The sequence below is a fragment of the Anser anser genome (genome assembly GCF_964211835.1).
Source record: "Anser anser genome assembly, chromosome: 2".
Taxonomy (NCBI): Eukaryota; Metazoa; Chordata; class Aves; order Anseriformes; family Anatidae; genus Anser; species Anser anser.
The window spans coordinates 114,945,018-114,961,157 of NC_139721.1; the positions used below are offsets into that span (position 1 = coordinate 114,945,018).

General features: G+C 36.5%; 1 protein-coding gene across 3 annotated transcripts in view; it reads right to left on the minus strand.

Moving 5' to 3' along the window:
- Nucleotides 1-238: 238 nt before the first annotated feature.
- Nucleotides 239-16,140, minus strand: part of RECK (reversion inducing cysteine rich protein with kazal motifs) — a 60,044-nt gene continuing 44,142 nt past the window's right edge. For all 3 annotated transcript variants that reach the window (XM_083825871.1, XM_083825870.1, XM_083825872.1), the window contains 7 exons: nt 15,029-15,151; nt 14,358-14,529; nt 12,119-12,311; nt 9,778-9,988; nt 8,334-8,407; nt 3,773-3,928; nt 239-1,517 (listed from right to left, as the gene is read on the minus strand). In XM_083825871.1, coding sequence (XP_083681997.1) covers nt 1,302-1,517; nt 3,773-3,928; nt 8,334-8,407; nt 9,778-9,988; nt 12,119-12,311; nt 14,358-14,529; nt 15,029-15,151 — 1,145 coding nt within the window. In that variant the 3' untranslated portion in view covers nt 239-1,301. The remainder of the gene's footprint in view (nt 1,518-3,772; nt 3,929-8,333; nt 8,408-9,777; nt 9,989-12,118; nt 12,312-14,357; nt 14,530-15,028; nt 15,152-16,140) is intronic.

The window sequence follows — 16,140 nt, forward strand, 5'->3', positions numbered from 1 at the left end:
ATCAGTCAAGTCTGACACTCATTGCATTGATTTGCATGCATGTGACATTACAAAGAAACGTGGTAAGAAAAAAAAACACAAGAAACAAAGACTTGAAATTTACTTCCTTTGGAAAGATTAAGCTATGTAAGACAAATGTATGTAATTGCAGTTAGTTCTAAGCATTGATTTGAGAAAGAAGAAAAGAAAGAAGCACTGTAATGCAGACTTCTATAAAATTACATGCTTTCACATATAAGGACACACAACAGTTTTATTAAAATAAAAAAGCTTTAATACTTTTGTGTTTAAAAGATTTAGCAGAAAATAATTGATACAGACATGCTACAGTAACATACATGTTTGAAAAGTTTTCAGTGCTTTCTTTCGACGTTCAGCATTTTGGCAAAAATAAGTTTTTCTGTATATACTTCAAAAGTTGGCTATCATAATACTGATATAAAATACTTCATGTAGACTAAGGTCATGTGCATAAAATAAGTAATAAAACATACTGTTTGTATAATCATTTAAACATATTTAAAGTATAAATTTCATTAGATAACATGCAAATACTGCAATATTTTAAATGGCACTTAAATATAGATACTGAGATTCTTTATAATTTTGCATCCAATATGAGATTCTGAAATGTACAAAATTATAAAAAGAACATATTTCTTCATTGAAGTCAGGTACTAGTATAGAGCTTGATTGTCATTTCACAAGCATTGAGCCCAATGTCCTGCAAATCTTCACTAGTCCAAGCAAAGATGTCTGTTGAAATAGGCCCAGGGCTAGTTTTCTTCATAATAAAATATGAAAGTGTATTTACATGAGAATAAACTCTCATATTTTTGGTAAGGTAATTAAGTAGCAGCATTTTTTTTTCTTCCAAAAATGATGTTTAGAATAGGTGCATACTTTTTGTTGTCACTGGTATTCATCTTAATAATATAAAATTAAAATTTTTCAATAAACTCAAAACACTATTTGTTCATTTCTGAAAAAAACCACCTGTAAGATCCCTTCTTTCAAAAATCATAAATCTATAATGTCAGAACCTTCCAGAGTACTTTTATGATTGCAAAATCAGTGGAAAATGATCTAATTGTGCTGAAACAAACATCTGACTAGTAATGAATAAAAGAATCATGTTTCACATTCCAAATTTCATATTCCAAATATTCTTCATTCTTCAGTGAAAAATATTAGTACACCAAGTGTTCTGGAATTTTTGTTTTCTGGTTCAGTGATCAACAATTCTCAATGTCCTTCACAATACAAAACACCCTCAATACTCATGCATATTTTCTAAGCAGCTATATATAACACGTTAATGTTAACAAAGTAAATAAAAGGCTTACGAACAGGGAGTGCAGAACAGACAACACTTTAACAGAAGTAGAAGAAATGCTAAACGATACTTGTACTTGGGATGCAATTAGAGCTGACAGCGGCACATGTGATGCTAATGTTGGACTGTCTGAATTTATCAGTGATTCTATCTTTTCTGCTTCTTTATTGCAGGCTTCAATCTAGGAAGAAAAGTGTTATTATTTCTCTTCTTGTCACGTAAAATGCCAATGCAAAACTATTTCTAGATAGCAAAATTTAGAAAGAAAAATCTGAATTATTCCAATCGACATGTAAAATTTACATTGATGATTTGGAGTAGTCATTAAACAACCTATTGGAGCTCATAGACTTTGGTACTAGGAAAACTTCTGCAGAAGCCCTGCAGAAGCCCTGAGTAGCAGCAACAGAGAAATAAGGAAGCTCGATACAATGGATGATGTTTCTGAATGTTGACTCCAAAAAGCTCACAGTAAATTATTAGTTAATACCTATAAATTGAGGAGTTCCTTTCTGATCAACCAAGATATAGTACCTTGAAGTCTGCAACAGTGGAAAATTGGGATTTTCTAGTTACTGGGCTTTTGCTTTCCAATCAGGGAAATCTGATTTCTTTTATGGGAAAGGAATAGAAGAATGGAAATAATAGGAAAACCTGAGAAAATCAAGATAACGTCATTCACTTTTCATTCTCCCACTGACATAATGATAATCATAAATTTATTTATAAAATCAATTTTTTCCACCTTAGCTTCTAATGTATCCCAGGAATAAATCTAGTATTAAGCCTCTTTAGCAGCTTCGGAAGCTGTTGCTGATAAAGTTTTAACTTGACAAACTTAACATCTGAGGTCCCAAAGCTTTGAAAGTTGAGGATCTTCTAGCTCAGTAACGTGTCAGCAGTGAGCAGAGCAGCTATTCCCTGGTTTCAGACTGCCCTCCTCTCCCCAAGGGTCTGACAGCATCTGCTGCAGACTGGGTGAGAGCTGATCAGATTGGTTAAGGCTCAAGACCTTGTTTCCTAAGTTCTGGCAAAATTCTGAGCTATTTCTGTTCAAGGAATAATATTCCTGTTAAAAGTTGAGCAGACTTGGACGTAACAGGTTTGCTCCAGTAGCAAAGTAACAACTGCCCTATTTGATACTGCAGCTTGCAAAATTTTTGCCAGCAAATCTACCCACTCACACTATACCTGAACTTTAGCCCATCCCAGAAGCAATACCGAAAATGCAAAATTAGACCATAGAAATAAAAGGGAAATGGAAGCAGACATGAATATAAAACAAACAGCAAAGAAGCGAACCCGCCTAAACTGTAAAAGATGAGATTGTTTTCCCGTCTCTTTTTTGTTCTCAAAGCTAAATCTTCCATTTTAAAGTAGTGCACATCAATGTATAAGGTGACAGAATGAACCAGTCAGAGCACCCCAAAGGGACTTCATTATAATGTGCTGTCAGCAGGGCCAAGCAAGACTATTAGAAACAACTATAAGAAGGCATTAAAAATGGCATTAAAATGTTGCTTTTAATAGGAAGAAGATATCCTCACTGGTCTTGCACAGGTTAATGATCAGAAAGTAAAAATGAAGCGAGAGCTCCAAGACAATAAAAATGCAATATATAGCCAAAGCCCTACTTCTACTGTTCTAAAGCATTCCTAAGAAAATACCGTAAGAATGTTGACCTGCATTTGTTGGTTTACATTTAGAATTTAGTACTGTGAGCTTTTGGTGCTTATTTGCTAGCATGAATTAGTTATGACACGGCATGCTGGACAACTTATTGGACTTGCATTTCCCTTTTAAGATCGTAACAGGATTTTGGGATCTCTCTGAACTTTTTACCTTGAGTTGGAAAGGATTATCAAAACCGGGCTGGTCTCAGAATATAGGGTTAGCAGATTCCCTTTGGAATGAACTGCTGCTTAACATCAAGACAAACACAATGTAGCAATATGTATGATGTGCTTCAGTCTAATATCCCATGTACTTCAACCTACTTTTAAGCCTAATACTAGAGACAGAAGAGCCCCATTTCATACACAAGTATCCATTTATTTTACAATTAATATAATTTATGATATTCAGTAATGAATATATTTTCATCAGTTTATATTTTCTACTATTTTAGCCGTAAAATGTTGGAGGTTCTGCATGTATTCATTTTAAAATAAAAAATATGTAACTCCATCATTCACCTTGCCCCTTTAATTACCCATACTCAAAAGCCTCTTACCAAGACAGCAGGATTCTCAAGACACCTTTTACCATTAATAAGACTTACTATTTGGATTCAAGTAATTAGAAAAATCCCCATGTATTCAGCACACAAGAAAATGAACAACTTTAAAACTGCTATATTGAAAGTAATAAAGTGTATACATTAAAAAAAAAAAAAAGTAAATCCATACAGGTAAACAAAATAAGAATATAGCCTACCTGCAATGGTTTGGGGTTCTGATCCACAGGAATGATGAGAATCACAATTTCAGATTCTATGCTTAAGTATCCAAACACATCACACTGTGGCACAGAGACATGCAGGCGGATTTTTTCAAGTATGTCAAGTACAGTTATAGGCTTTTTATTTGTTACCTGGAAGAAAACAAAGAACTTCCTGGATGATGTGATATTATGCAAAATTACATTTCTACTTTTCAGTTTTAAAAAACTTGATATCATGCTAGAAAATCTTTTAGCCATTAAACTACTCAGCACTAATCTATAGCAAAAAGGGTAAGAAAAGGGGCTGGGAATAAATGACTTCTTAAATTAACCATGGTTTTGATATACGTTGTCCTCCACCTTCATAGTTGGTATGTCTGTGTATCACATCCCTCAAAATAACATAAACAGTCATCTGTCACAGTTGCTTGTACTCAAAACAACAGGCAGAGAAGACCTATCAACTGGCACTCCTTTACCCATCACAGAATCTAGGTGTTCCAAGAGCCACCAGAAATGAGGAGAACGATGATGGGAATTTCTCTGCAAGATGGAACAGATTGCTTTGGGAGATCTAAACAGACTAATACCAAGGTGTCACAAGAGGGATGTGATCTGTTTGTCCAAGCTGCATTTGCAATCATCTGAAAATAAAAACTGACTTTGCTTCCGAAAGGCTGAGTGGGACTGGCAAGGATGAATAGAATCATAGAATATCCCGAGTTGGAAGGGACCCATAAGGATCATCGAGTCCAACTCCTGGCACTGCACAGGTCTACCCAAAAATTCAGACCATGTGACTAAGTGGACAGTCCAAACGCTTCTTAAACTCTGACAGGCTTGGTGCCGTGACTACTTCCCTGGGGAGCCTGTTCCAGTGTGCGACCACCCTCTCAGTGAAGAACCTCTTCCTGATATCCAGCCTGAATCTCCCCTGCTGCAGCTTGACTCCATTCCTTCAGGTCCTATCGCTGGTCACTAAAAAGAATAGATTGGTGCCTGCCCCTCTGCTCCCCCTCGTGAGGAAACTGTAGGCCGTGATGAGGTTTTCCCTCAGCCTTCTCTTTTCCAGGCTGAACAGGCCCAGTGACCTCAGCCGCTTCTCATACGTCTTCCCCTCTAGGCCCTTCACCATCTTAGTAGCCCTTCTCTGGACACTCTCCAATAGTTTCATGTCCTTTTTGTACTGTGGTGCCCAGAACGGCACACAGTTCACACTTGAGGTGAGGCTGCAGCAGCGCAGAGTAGAGCGGGACAATCACTTCCCTCGACCGACTAGCAATGCCGTGCTTGATGCATCCCAGGGTACGGTTGGCCCTCCTGGCTGCCAAGGCACACTGCTGGCTCATATTCAACTTGCTGTCAACCACAACCCCCAGATCCCTCTCTGTGGGGCTGCTCTCCAGCGTCTCATCGCCCAGTCTGTACGTATAGCCAGGGTTGCCCTGTCCCAGGTGCAAGACCCGGCACTTGCTCTTGTTAGACTTCATGCGGTTGGTGATCGCCCAGCTCTCCAATCTGTCCAGATCTCTGTGCAAGGCCTTTCCACCTTCATCAGAGTCCACAACTCCTCCAAGTTCTGTGTCATCAGCAAATTTGCTCAAAACACCTTCTAGTCCTACATCCAAATCATTTATAAAGACATTGAAGAGGACTGTCCCTAAAATGGAGCCTTGAGGGACCCCACTAGTGACCATCTGCCAGCCAGGTGTGGCCCCATTTACCACAAACCTTTGAACCCTGCCTGTCAGCCAATTGCTCACCCATCGTATGATGTTTTTGTCCATCTGTACGCTGGACATTTTGTCCAGTAGGATCCTATGGGAAACTGTGTCAAAAGCTTTACTGAAATCCAGAAAGATCACATCAGCTGGTTTCCCTTGATCGACTAGATGGGTGATCTTATCATAAAAGGAAATCAAATTTGTTAGGCAGGACCTACCCCTCATGAACCCATGTTGGCTGGGACCAATGACTGCGTTGTCCCCCAGGTGTGCTTCAATAACTTCAGGGATAATCTTCTCCATAATTTTACCAGGCACTGATGTGAGACTGACAGGCCTGTAGTTATCAGAGTTTTCTTTCCTGCCCTTCTTGAAAATTGGTACAACATTTGCCAGCTGCCAGTCTACTAGGACCTCTCCAGATTCCCAGGACCATTGAAAAATAATTGAGAGAGATCCTGCGATGATGTCAGCCAGCTCTCTGAGCACCCTGGGATAAACCCCATCTGGTTCCATGGAATTGTATGGATCCAGGTGGATCAGCAAATCCCACACATGTTCAGGATCGGTTGGGAGTTTATCATTCCCACCATCACAGTCCCCCAGCTCAGGGCACCCAGGGTCCCGAAGCCCATCAGCAGCGTTGAAGACAGGCAAAATAGGCATAAACATCTCTGCTTTACCTATGTCCCTGTTTGTGAGGAGACCATCCCCATCAAGTAGTGGACCTATGTTTTCTCTGGTCCTCCATTTTCTATTCACATATATAAAAAGGCCCTTTTTATTGTCTGCCACAGACCTGGCCAGCTTCAACTCTAATTGGGCTTTGGCCACATGAATTTTCTCCCTACAAAAGCGAACAGCACCCTCGTAGTCCTTCCACGTTGCCTGACCCTGCTTCCAGCAGCCATACACTTTCTTTGTATGCCTAAACTCCAGAAGAAGATCCCTGGTCAGCCCTGCCCTGCCTGCTTGAGTTCCAATATTTTGGAATTGCCTGATCCTGTGCTTTTAGGAGGCAGTGCTTAAAGACTGACAAGCACTGATGGACGCCAATGCCTTCAAAAGCAGTTTCCCAGGGGACCTTGCTAACTAGTTCCCTGAGCAGCCTGAAGTCTGCTCTCCCCATACCCAGGGCTGAAGTTCTGGTGGCAGTTTTCCTCCTGTCACCAAAAATTTTAAACTCAACTGCTTCATGGTCACTATGACCAAGACAGCTGCCAATTGCCACGTCCCCCACAATACCCTTTCTGTTTTCCAGTAACAGATCTAGGGGGCACCTTTCCTTGTTGGCTACCTTAGCACCTGCACCAAGAGGTTATCATTGAGGTACTTTAGGAAGCTCCTAAAAAAGAAAAAAGCAACTAATATATATCCTAAATCCAGGTATTCTTTAAATGAGAGGAGATTAGTTATCACCAACTACTTGAATAACTACTTAGTAAGTCCAGTAACTTTCTCTAACTAAAAAGACAGTAATTCTTTTTCATATCCACATCATAAGGTAGGAACAAAGAAGCTGCAGTGGTCACCATGTTCCCACTAGTGTTAAGACAACTACAAGGTATTCCAGGATGCAGTCATGACCTAACGGACACTGTTACTCAACAAAAACACCCAACATGCAAGCACACAAACATAATCTTAGAGAAAATCATTAGTACAACATGAATTGGCAGCGCACCCTTGAGATGAAGGCCAACCACATAACTGGGCTGCAAACGCAAGAACAGAGCCAGTGGGAAGGGATCACCTCCCCATACTTAAATCCCCCAAGGCCATTCTGATGAACTGGAGAGAGTCCAGTGGAGTTCAGCTTGTGGAATCTCCATTCCTGTAAGTTTTCAAAACTCAACTGGCCAAACTAATCTAGCTGGAGTTAACTTTCCATTGAGAAGGAGATTGGACTAGACAATCTCCAGAGGTCCTGTTCAATCTAAATTTTTTTCTGTGTTTTTATAATAGCTAACTATCTCTACATCTAAGTGTTTAAATAGTCTAATGAACTTTTGTAACGTTTGAGGAAATTCTTTCTTCTTGATTTTTTAAATGAAAGTCACATGTAGATGCAAACATTAATTATTTTGCTTCAATATGCATGACTGTCATAAACTCTATTTTGTTGCAACGTAGTGCTGAAAATCAAGTGTTGTGCTCTGTTCCATTTACCAAAGCATGAAAGCAAGGACCAACAGAGAAGTGTAATCCTTTTACACACCCCACAGTGGGGTTGGGTGTAGAATGTTTTGTTCAGTAATGAACAATCAACATCGTAAGATTCAGACTAAACTGGAGGTTTTCAAATAGCAGCAATGAAGAATGTATCTACTTTGCAGAGATGTTAAATTTAAAACCAACATTGTAGCTGAAGAGCAGCAAAATCAGTGGTAACTATCTAGCTGATCCTGAAGAATGTAAAAACAATCCAATATAAACATCAGACAATGTCAGAACTAAGTTGCTTATATTAGTAAATAGTGAGCCAGCAGAATAATCTTAACGAAAAGGCCATAAATAACAAATATACACTGTATTGCTACCATGAAATAGATGCAGTTCCCTTAGCATGTCTTTACTGTAACAAATCACTTACACAGCAAGGTTAAAAGGCTTGTTTGTGTCTACACTGATTTTATTTTGCTTTGCATTGTCATTCAATTTCTGTATCTGAATGTTAAGAAATAAAGGGAAGTATAAACAGTGTAAAGAAAACAACAAATCAAATACTATCTACTGAAAGGTAATTGATTGTATAATGCATTATACAGAAAAGTATAAAGTAACTTGACTTTTCCGTGTACCATTTAACATAAGGAATGATTGAACTTTACCCTTGCAAAATTGTCCAGCTTGTCTTTGTCATATAATATTCTCAGCATTCCAGCACACAGTGGACAGCAGGCTCCTGTGTGATAAAAAACAAATAAACTACAAAACAAAACAAAACCCCCACACCATAAAATCGCAGAAATAAAAGCAAACTGTCTTTTCACTTTACAGTGGGTAGAGCTCAAAAATTGAATACTGACAATAAAAATATCAAAACTACCAAAGCAAAGCAAGTCTTTCAACTTGATAGCAAAATTGCACTTTTTTTTTTAAATATTGAAAACATTTGCAATGCAAAACCAGTCACTTTTCAACACAGACACTTACTACTACTAAAGTGAAGCAGCAAGATTAACTTTTATTTGTTTAAATACGATATTGTATGCTAAAAACACAGGTACATTAAGTATTGCAAGCCAAGGTTCTGTATGGATACATGCATGCATATGCAACTATAGCAGTGATGAATTTCAAAAGCTGAAATAGCTAGGATATAACAGAAGCGAAACTGCACATTGCAAACATCAATTTATGTGGTTGTACCATATTAGAACTCAGAATCTTTATATAGCAAGGGGGAAAGAAAACCCAGCTTTTCTATCAGATCTGTGTTTAACATGCAAGCATGTCATATTTCCCTTACTACTTTCCCTCACTATCTTAGAAACAAAAGGGCTAATACTTCAGCTTTCCGCCTACCCATAGTTTTATGTTTAATTCATACCCTCGACTACATAATTCACATTCCTAGAATGACTTTCACAATATTAGAATAATACTAAAAGCACATAGTCCCTTTTTCAAACAACTGATTGAGAAAAAAACACATGAAACTTTTTGAAAACTGACCTTTCCTTGCTGTGTGATCAGTTACTGACCGTTTTGTTGAGAAGTATTTGTAAAGACAATGAAAAAAACATTTCAAAATAGCAAAACTGCAAAAACTATTCCTACTGTCTTCCTTTTTCACAGTACTGTAAATACAACTATATCTTACTCTGTCTTCTAATTAAATAAAAGTTTTTTTATTCTGGGAACTTTACTTTGAAGACAATTTGGCTTTCCAATGTGGTATCTGCACTGCCAATTCTGAAAAATTACTCATCCAATTCCCGCTGACATTCTACCCTAGACACCACAGACCTCATTCATTTCTCCAAAACAGGTCCTATGAGGACAGCTGCACACATTTCTAAAGACTGAAGGAGAGTGATTCCTAAAACCAAAAGCCTTTCCACTTTGGAATTACTCTGCTGAGTCCTGACACTGCCTTGTTCTAGCCTTAACTAAAGACCTCCACTTCATCCTTTCTCTTAGATGTCTCAAGGACGTAATGGAATACAGTATTTTACAGCATAAGTTTAGTTCCAAATATACACCTATTAATACATGTAGCCTGGAGACTCTCTCCTATCTGCAGTAAACTTCAACAATGAATTAACATACCTGGTGCAATGACTGGTTTGCAGGCAGTAGCAGAAAGCTGGGGACACTTCACAAAGGCACACTCTGTATGAAAGCTATAGTCTGAGAGCACACCTACAGCCTGACAATGTCCATGGTAGTCAACAGCCACACGGTCAGAATAGGCAGCACAGACACTGCTGTAGGTTTCCCCATTATGTCCACATACAGGTTCTACCAATTTGCAAAATGGCTGAAACACACAGAAATGTTTTAAAGATCAGTTTGTTCATGCTACAAGCAAAAATAAAGAGCATTTTATAACATTAGGAAGAACAACGTTCATGGCAAAGTTCATTTGCTGATAATACTGTTAGTAAATCTGGAGTAAATTAACTGCCAGTTTATGTACAAGTAATAAATACAGAGAATAAATACTTAAAGAATAATCTAAGCTGGAATCTGAGAAATGTACAGTAAGACATGTTTTGGGGAAGACAAATTGTAGGTCTGTTCTAATGCTTAAATAATACAACTAATTTCATTTAACTTATTAAATTATTTATTCATCTCAATGTGTTCTTGGAATTTAGTGTGTGCGCATGCATTTCTTACACATTATTTGAGAAGCTACATGTCTACATTTATTTCAAAAGAATAGAATTTATTACTAGATACCTCTGGCAAAAGTATTTATTATTGAGACCTTTACAACTATAAAAATACATTTATTTATTGTATCCATTTTCTTTCCCAAAAGCATATCTAGTGTGCCATTTGATTCAAATACACATAAAAATCATAGAAAAATGTATTTTTCTTCCTATCTTGCCTATACAGATATATTTGTCCAACACATTCAAGAAGTCAAATGCCAACGAACTTATGCTTCTGAACATAGACAGAAGTAAATGGAACTGATGATTCTTCACAGACAAGGTATGAATATACTTTTGTTCAATTATTGTGAAATTACACAGTTCATTCCATAATTTCTTGCTAATATCTAAATATTTTATTAAACTAACGTTTCAAGCAAATCACCATACCTCTATCATCACTGTGCATGCTCTAAAGTAGCAAGACAATTACAGTTTCTATGTTACATGCTGAAGTTAATAACAGAAATAATAGAAGACAAGTAAATGTGAACACCACAAGCAGTTTCATGTCTTGCAGTCTACTTCCCCATTAAAGGAAAATTGTAAGAGCAAAAACTTAAAGCTACCAGTGTTAAAGACTTTTTGAGCACAGATGCAACTGGACATGTAAGTGCTGTAGAAAAAAAAACAGCTGTGCAATATCCTTCAGTTCTTACTGTTCAAGAGCAGTATCTCGTGAGGTATCTGATATGCTATGAGAAGAATTATATGTACGTAATGAGGTTGCTGAAAAAGGGCAAAAAAAAAAAAAGATGACAGAAAGGCAGAAACCTGAAGTGGATAAAAAGAGCATTTATTACACAGAAAAACCCTCAACAAGGGTTCTGTATTTCTACAAACATTCATCAGTTGAGACCAAGAAAATGTCTCAAATTCATCTTCATCATTTGAGAAAAATCTGGAAATGACCAGCCTATCAATGGTAAAGCCAGTGACTTTGAAAACAGTAGCTCCTAGCTTGTCTGTAGAGTGACAGAAACAGCCTGTCTACCAATACTGTAGGGAATGGTGGGATGGAAGAACTAACCTAATCCTAATACTTCTGAGGGATTAATATGAAGACCAATTCAATCCAGACTACCTAAAGAAAATACTACAGTCTGCTTAGTCTCAAAAAAGCTTAGGAGTATTGTGAACAATGAAATTGCTAAAGGAAGAACGCAATCAAACAAAATGCTAAAGACTTGCTAGAGAAAGCCTATTGCTGCCAAGACAGCAGTGACTCCGAGCCTCTAACTCCACTATTTAAGCAGATAAAAGGGGAATTTAACATGCAAGTCAAATTGTCCTGACATTTTCTGAATAAATTAGATTTACTGTAATGGAGAAATAAACAAGCATTAATTTTCATTTACAGAAAGTTCAAATTGATGAAAATTGGTGTTACTAGCCAAGGAACTGCTTTAATTAAAGCTTACATTGAGGTATGCTTGCAGTAGTAGTGAAAAATATAGGAAGACTTAATACAAATATCAGAGTATTTCCCCCAAGAAAGCAGAAGCAAAGGTTTTGTTTGATTTTGAGACATTTGTTAACTAAAGGAAAGAAACAGTTGACAAAATCCTGAAAACCATTTTGTGCAGAGTATTTTTTATTCTAGTTGAAATTACAGTTCTAAAGGACTACAATCTATGAATATTTTTGGTAAACTATAAAAACAGAATATTGCAAAGTGGAACACTGAAGAACAAAGATTTAATATTGCTAGAACCACTTCCTACCTGGCACGGTCCTCGATATGCTAAATTTTTTCCTTTTTGGTACAAAGTACACAAGTTACTGTATTCCACGTTGTCTGTGTCGCAAACAGGATCCCGTGTCTGGTCACAATTTAATTGCCTTGGCACACATTCATGCTGGCTACATTTGAACTTTCCAAAACTAGTCAAGCAAACTTGTTTCTTTGGTATGCACCTGCATAAAGTCATAATAATTTCATGTCATCATAAAAAAAAACACAACCAACCAACCAACCAACCAACCAAAAAACCCTCTCAAAATAGTCAGAAAAAAAAAAACCAACAGTGAAATCTTTTCCAGTGCTTTATAGAGCACTGGTTCAGCAGAACTGAAGGAAATGCATGTGACAAAACATTTTGATTAGACAATTTAGACAATTACAAGTTCATTACAAACCTAGAACTTGTTCACACCACATTTAGTCAATGTATGTGCACACAGCTATAGGTTCCATAAAAATTAATCTTTTACCAAGTATTTTACTGAGTATGGATTTCTCAGAAAGTCTTGAATAAACTTCTTACCTACTCCCAAGCTTCACTTTTAAAATGTGTATTTAAGGAAAACTAGATAAAACACCAAAACTTGCAATGAATTGCAAGTGAAAATGATTACATTATAGAGGTATAGCCCAACCCCCTCTTGAGAGGGTAATGAAAACAAGACTTAAAAGATTATGAGGATTCAATTACAAATATCTAATTGTATTTTAGCTTTGTAGGTTCAGTACATTATATCACATCTGATCTTGGGGATGACTTAAAAGAAACAGAAAAATCCAGTACTAATATAGTTTCCTTTTTGGCCTGTCACCTCTCTCAAGCATTCATAGAAGTGAAGATAAAAACCATCAGATCTTTATATCAAATGTGTACTTCCCATGGTGTTATCTCCAAAACGTTTGCCGTATGTCCTGCAAGACATCCCTCTACTAAAGAGATGACAGCCAACAGAATTTGAAGAATAGACTGATGAAAGGTCAGATGACTTTCTAACAATCTCTTTTTTTCCTACAAATTACAATAATCATGTAAAATATGTCCTTAATCTGAGTGTTGCTGTTTTATGCATTACACATTTTCATTTTATATGAGGAAAGACTCAGAAATTCTGAGATTTAAATGCTTTAAAAATAGAAGTGGAATGTAAGATTTTAAACATATTCTAAGCACTTCAATTTTAAAATGAGCTTTTACACATTTAGTTTATGTTACAATATCAAACTGACCCAGAATACATGTACAGTCTTTAATGAAACAAGTTGAGGTTCTAAGCATAACGATTATTCCGTAAATCTGGAAAACCTTTCAATACTTTCAAAATTAAAAATATAGAAGTCAAAGAATGTATACCAACAATGCAGCTTTAAAATTGATAGTTTTCAATGCCTCAGCTACAATTACAGCTGCAGAATTATTTTGTTTTCTCTGCAGTTTTCTGCATCAAGGCATTTAAATGGGCAGGAAAAAAAAAACAAAATACTGTAATTAGTTTTCAGGAAAGCACAGTATTACACAATTTCTTACGGTGGCTTTCTTTCCAAACAGAACATGTACAAATTCAAAGAGACTGAAAGATTACACAACACTAAGAAAACTGAAAACAGAGACCAATATTAAAAGCCGCAGACACTGATTTCTGTAAGAAAGGTCTGACTTTCTTGTGTCAGTAGTATAAACCAAAGTTTTGTTTTAATGTTTCACTGTACAGACATGGCTTTAACAAGATATCAATATAATTACGTAAGAGAAACTTAAGTCTTCCACAGTGCTAAATATTTTCCCATTTCAGAAATAAAAAGCACAGATTACTGACAGAATAAGCAAGAATGAATCCAAATATTCAATTCAAGTGATTTTGTTTTTTTGGTAAATACTGGAAGAAAAGTATGAAACAAAGTAGTAAAATGTCCAATTATTTATTGCTTTTTCAACAAAATTTGATTCTCCCATTTTTGAAATTATACATCATTTCTGTTTTCTTGCTAGAACTGAGATCTGCATAATGAACTTAAATGATATAGTGCTACATAAACAGAACCAAAAATTGGCAGTTATTACAGTCCATTACTGTGACAAATAAAAAGTAGCTACTTCAAACAGTTCTTCTTATTGGAGTATTCAAAGGTACAATGGACTATACAATATATTCACCAAGAAAAAGGTATATTTGCTTTATGAGTAAATGTCAAAGAAAAGCTTAAAAACATTCTGCTTTTACCTTTGATTTTTATTACAAGGATTAGGGTTACAAGGATCCTTGGAAATACATGATCCAAATTCAAATTGATTGTCTTGGAGACCAACGCATCGAGCTATACATGCACTTGGATATGTGCGCCCATTTTGACCACATACTGGTACAAACTGATCTACACAGTTACATGGTAAACCTGCAAAAGTAACACATAAAACAGGAATTTGGTGCACACTTATTTTCTCTGACAGAAGATAAACAAAAGGTCACTAAGCCATCTTAGTCATCCAGCAAATGTGAAGATATACCATATCTTGAACCTGGTACCTCCCTCCTGTAAATAAGCAATACTGTAGCACATAAACATTTATAGGTAGTAGGAAGGGAAGTCTGTGCCCTGCCTCCTTGCTGATTCTACTCAGCTGTTTTTTTTTTTTTTTTTTTCCCCCAAACTCCTTGTCTCTCATTCCCAGTGGCATTACCTTTTCTCTACTTATTTCCACGGATTACCTGAGGTTTAATTTTCCAGTACTGATTTTTTTCAAAGGCATGCAATTTTTCTTACGTGCAGGATGAACATTAGAAAAGAACATCTTCACAACAAATTATTTCCATGAATACTGTAGAAAGAATTTAGAAGCTAAACTTCACTCTAAGAATAATAACCTTACAGTTTTTGTAGTTTGGAAAGTTACCTGTAAACTTCCGACGTTCATCTTCTGAACTATGCTCAGTTAGGCACTGACGAGTAGAACATATCAGATTTCCAGCAAAACATGAACAGACATTACAATCTATATTAAAGGATGTTCCATGACCTTAAAATAAATAAGTAAACATGTACAGTTACTACAAATATACCGGAAGACTACATAGTCTTCTGTATAATACATACTCAGATGTATTATACAAATACTACCATTTTCATTATTGTTCCCTTAATTTCCCTTATTCTATCTTTTGTGTGTACTTCTATCCTTGGTGTGTACTTTCTGTCAAGAAGTAGAAAGTGTTAATGCTTCATTATTTTTGTCATTCATTACGTCTTTGTTGTTTTGCAAATGTCCATTACAGCCTTAATTTCAGTCTCAGCAAACAGTTTAAGTTTTAGTTTAGTTCAAGTTTAAGCTTTGTCCAAAGCATGGAACAAGAAAGGTTCTAGCAAAGCCAAACAGAAACCCAGTAGAAGCATTCAGTACAAGAATACAAAAATACAGAGGTGTATGCTGACCCACTGGCTTTCAGAAAGGAGCCTTTAACAATGCAACTAACACCATCACAGCTGCTTTTTAAGGATAGAGCACTCTGCCTGATTTCTGCATCTTTAGAAAAAATAAGTGCATCTTTTAAGTCACTAACTTTCTAACGTCTGAATCTGAGAATCAAACACTAAATGTAGGGATTTTTTCTTCAGTTTAGAAATTCCAGTTTGGTTTTGTGAACTCTACATATGGCTGCCCTTCACTGCATCGTTTGTCTTATATAAAATCAATTCATATTAATGACTGCCAGTTTATCCATAACTAGGTCAGTTATTAAAGACTACTAGCAAACACACAGCTCTTCAGGAAAGCACAAAAGTAACCGTGCCCTACAAAATAAGACATTTTGCTCTAATCTCTACACTGAAGGTTCAGTTGAAGGATTATATATGGCAATCTGTATATATGTATCTGGTGGATGATATGTGGTTAATTATGAAATCACTTGCTGTGACCTCTTTGTGAAGCTGGGAAACTCCAAACATTTGTTTCAATAAATAATCTCTTCAGAAGTTCCAAAGAAGCAATTCAGCTGACTTACTAGT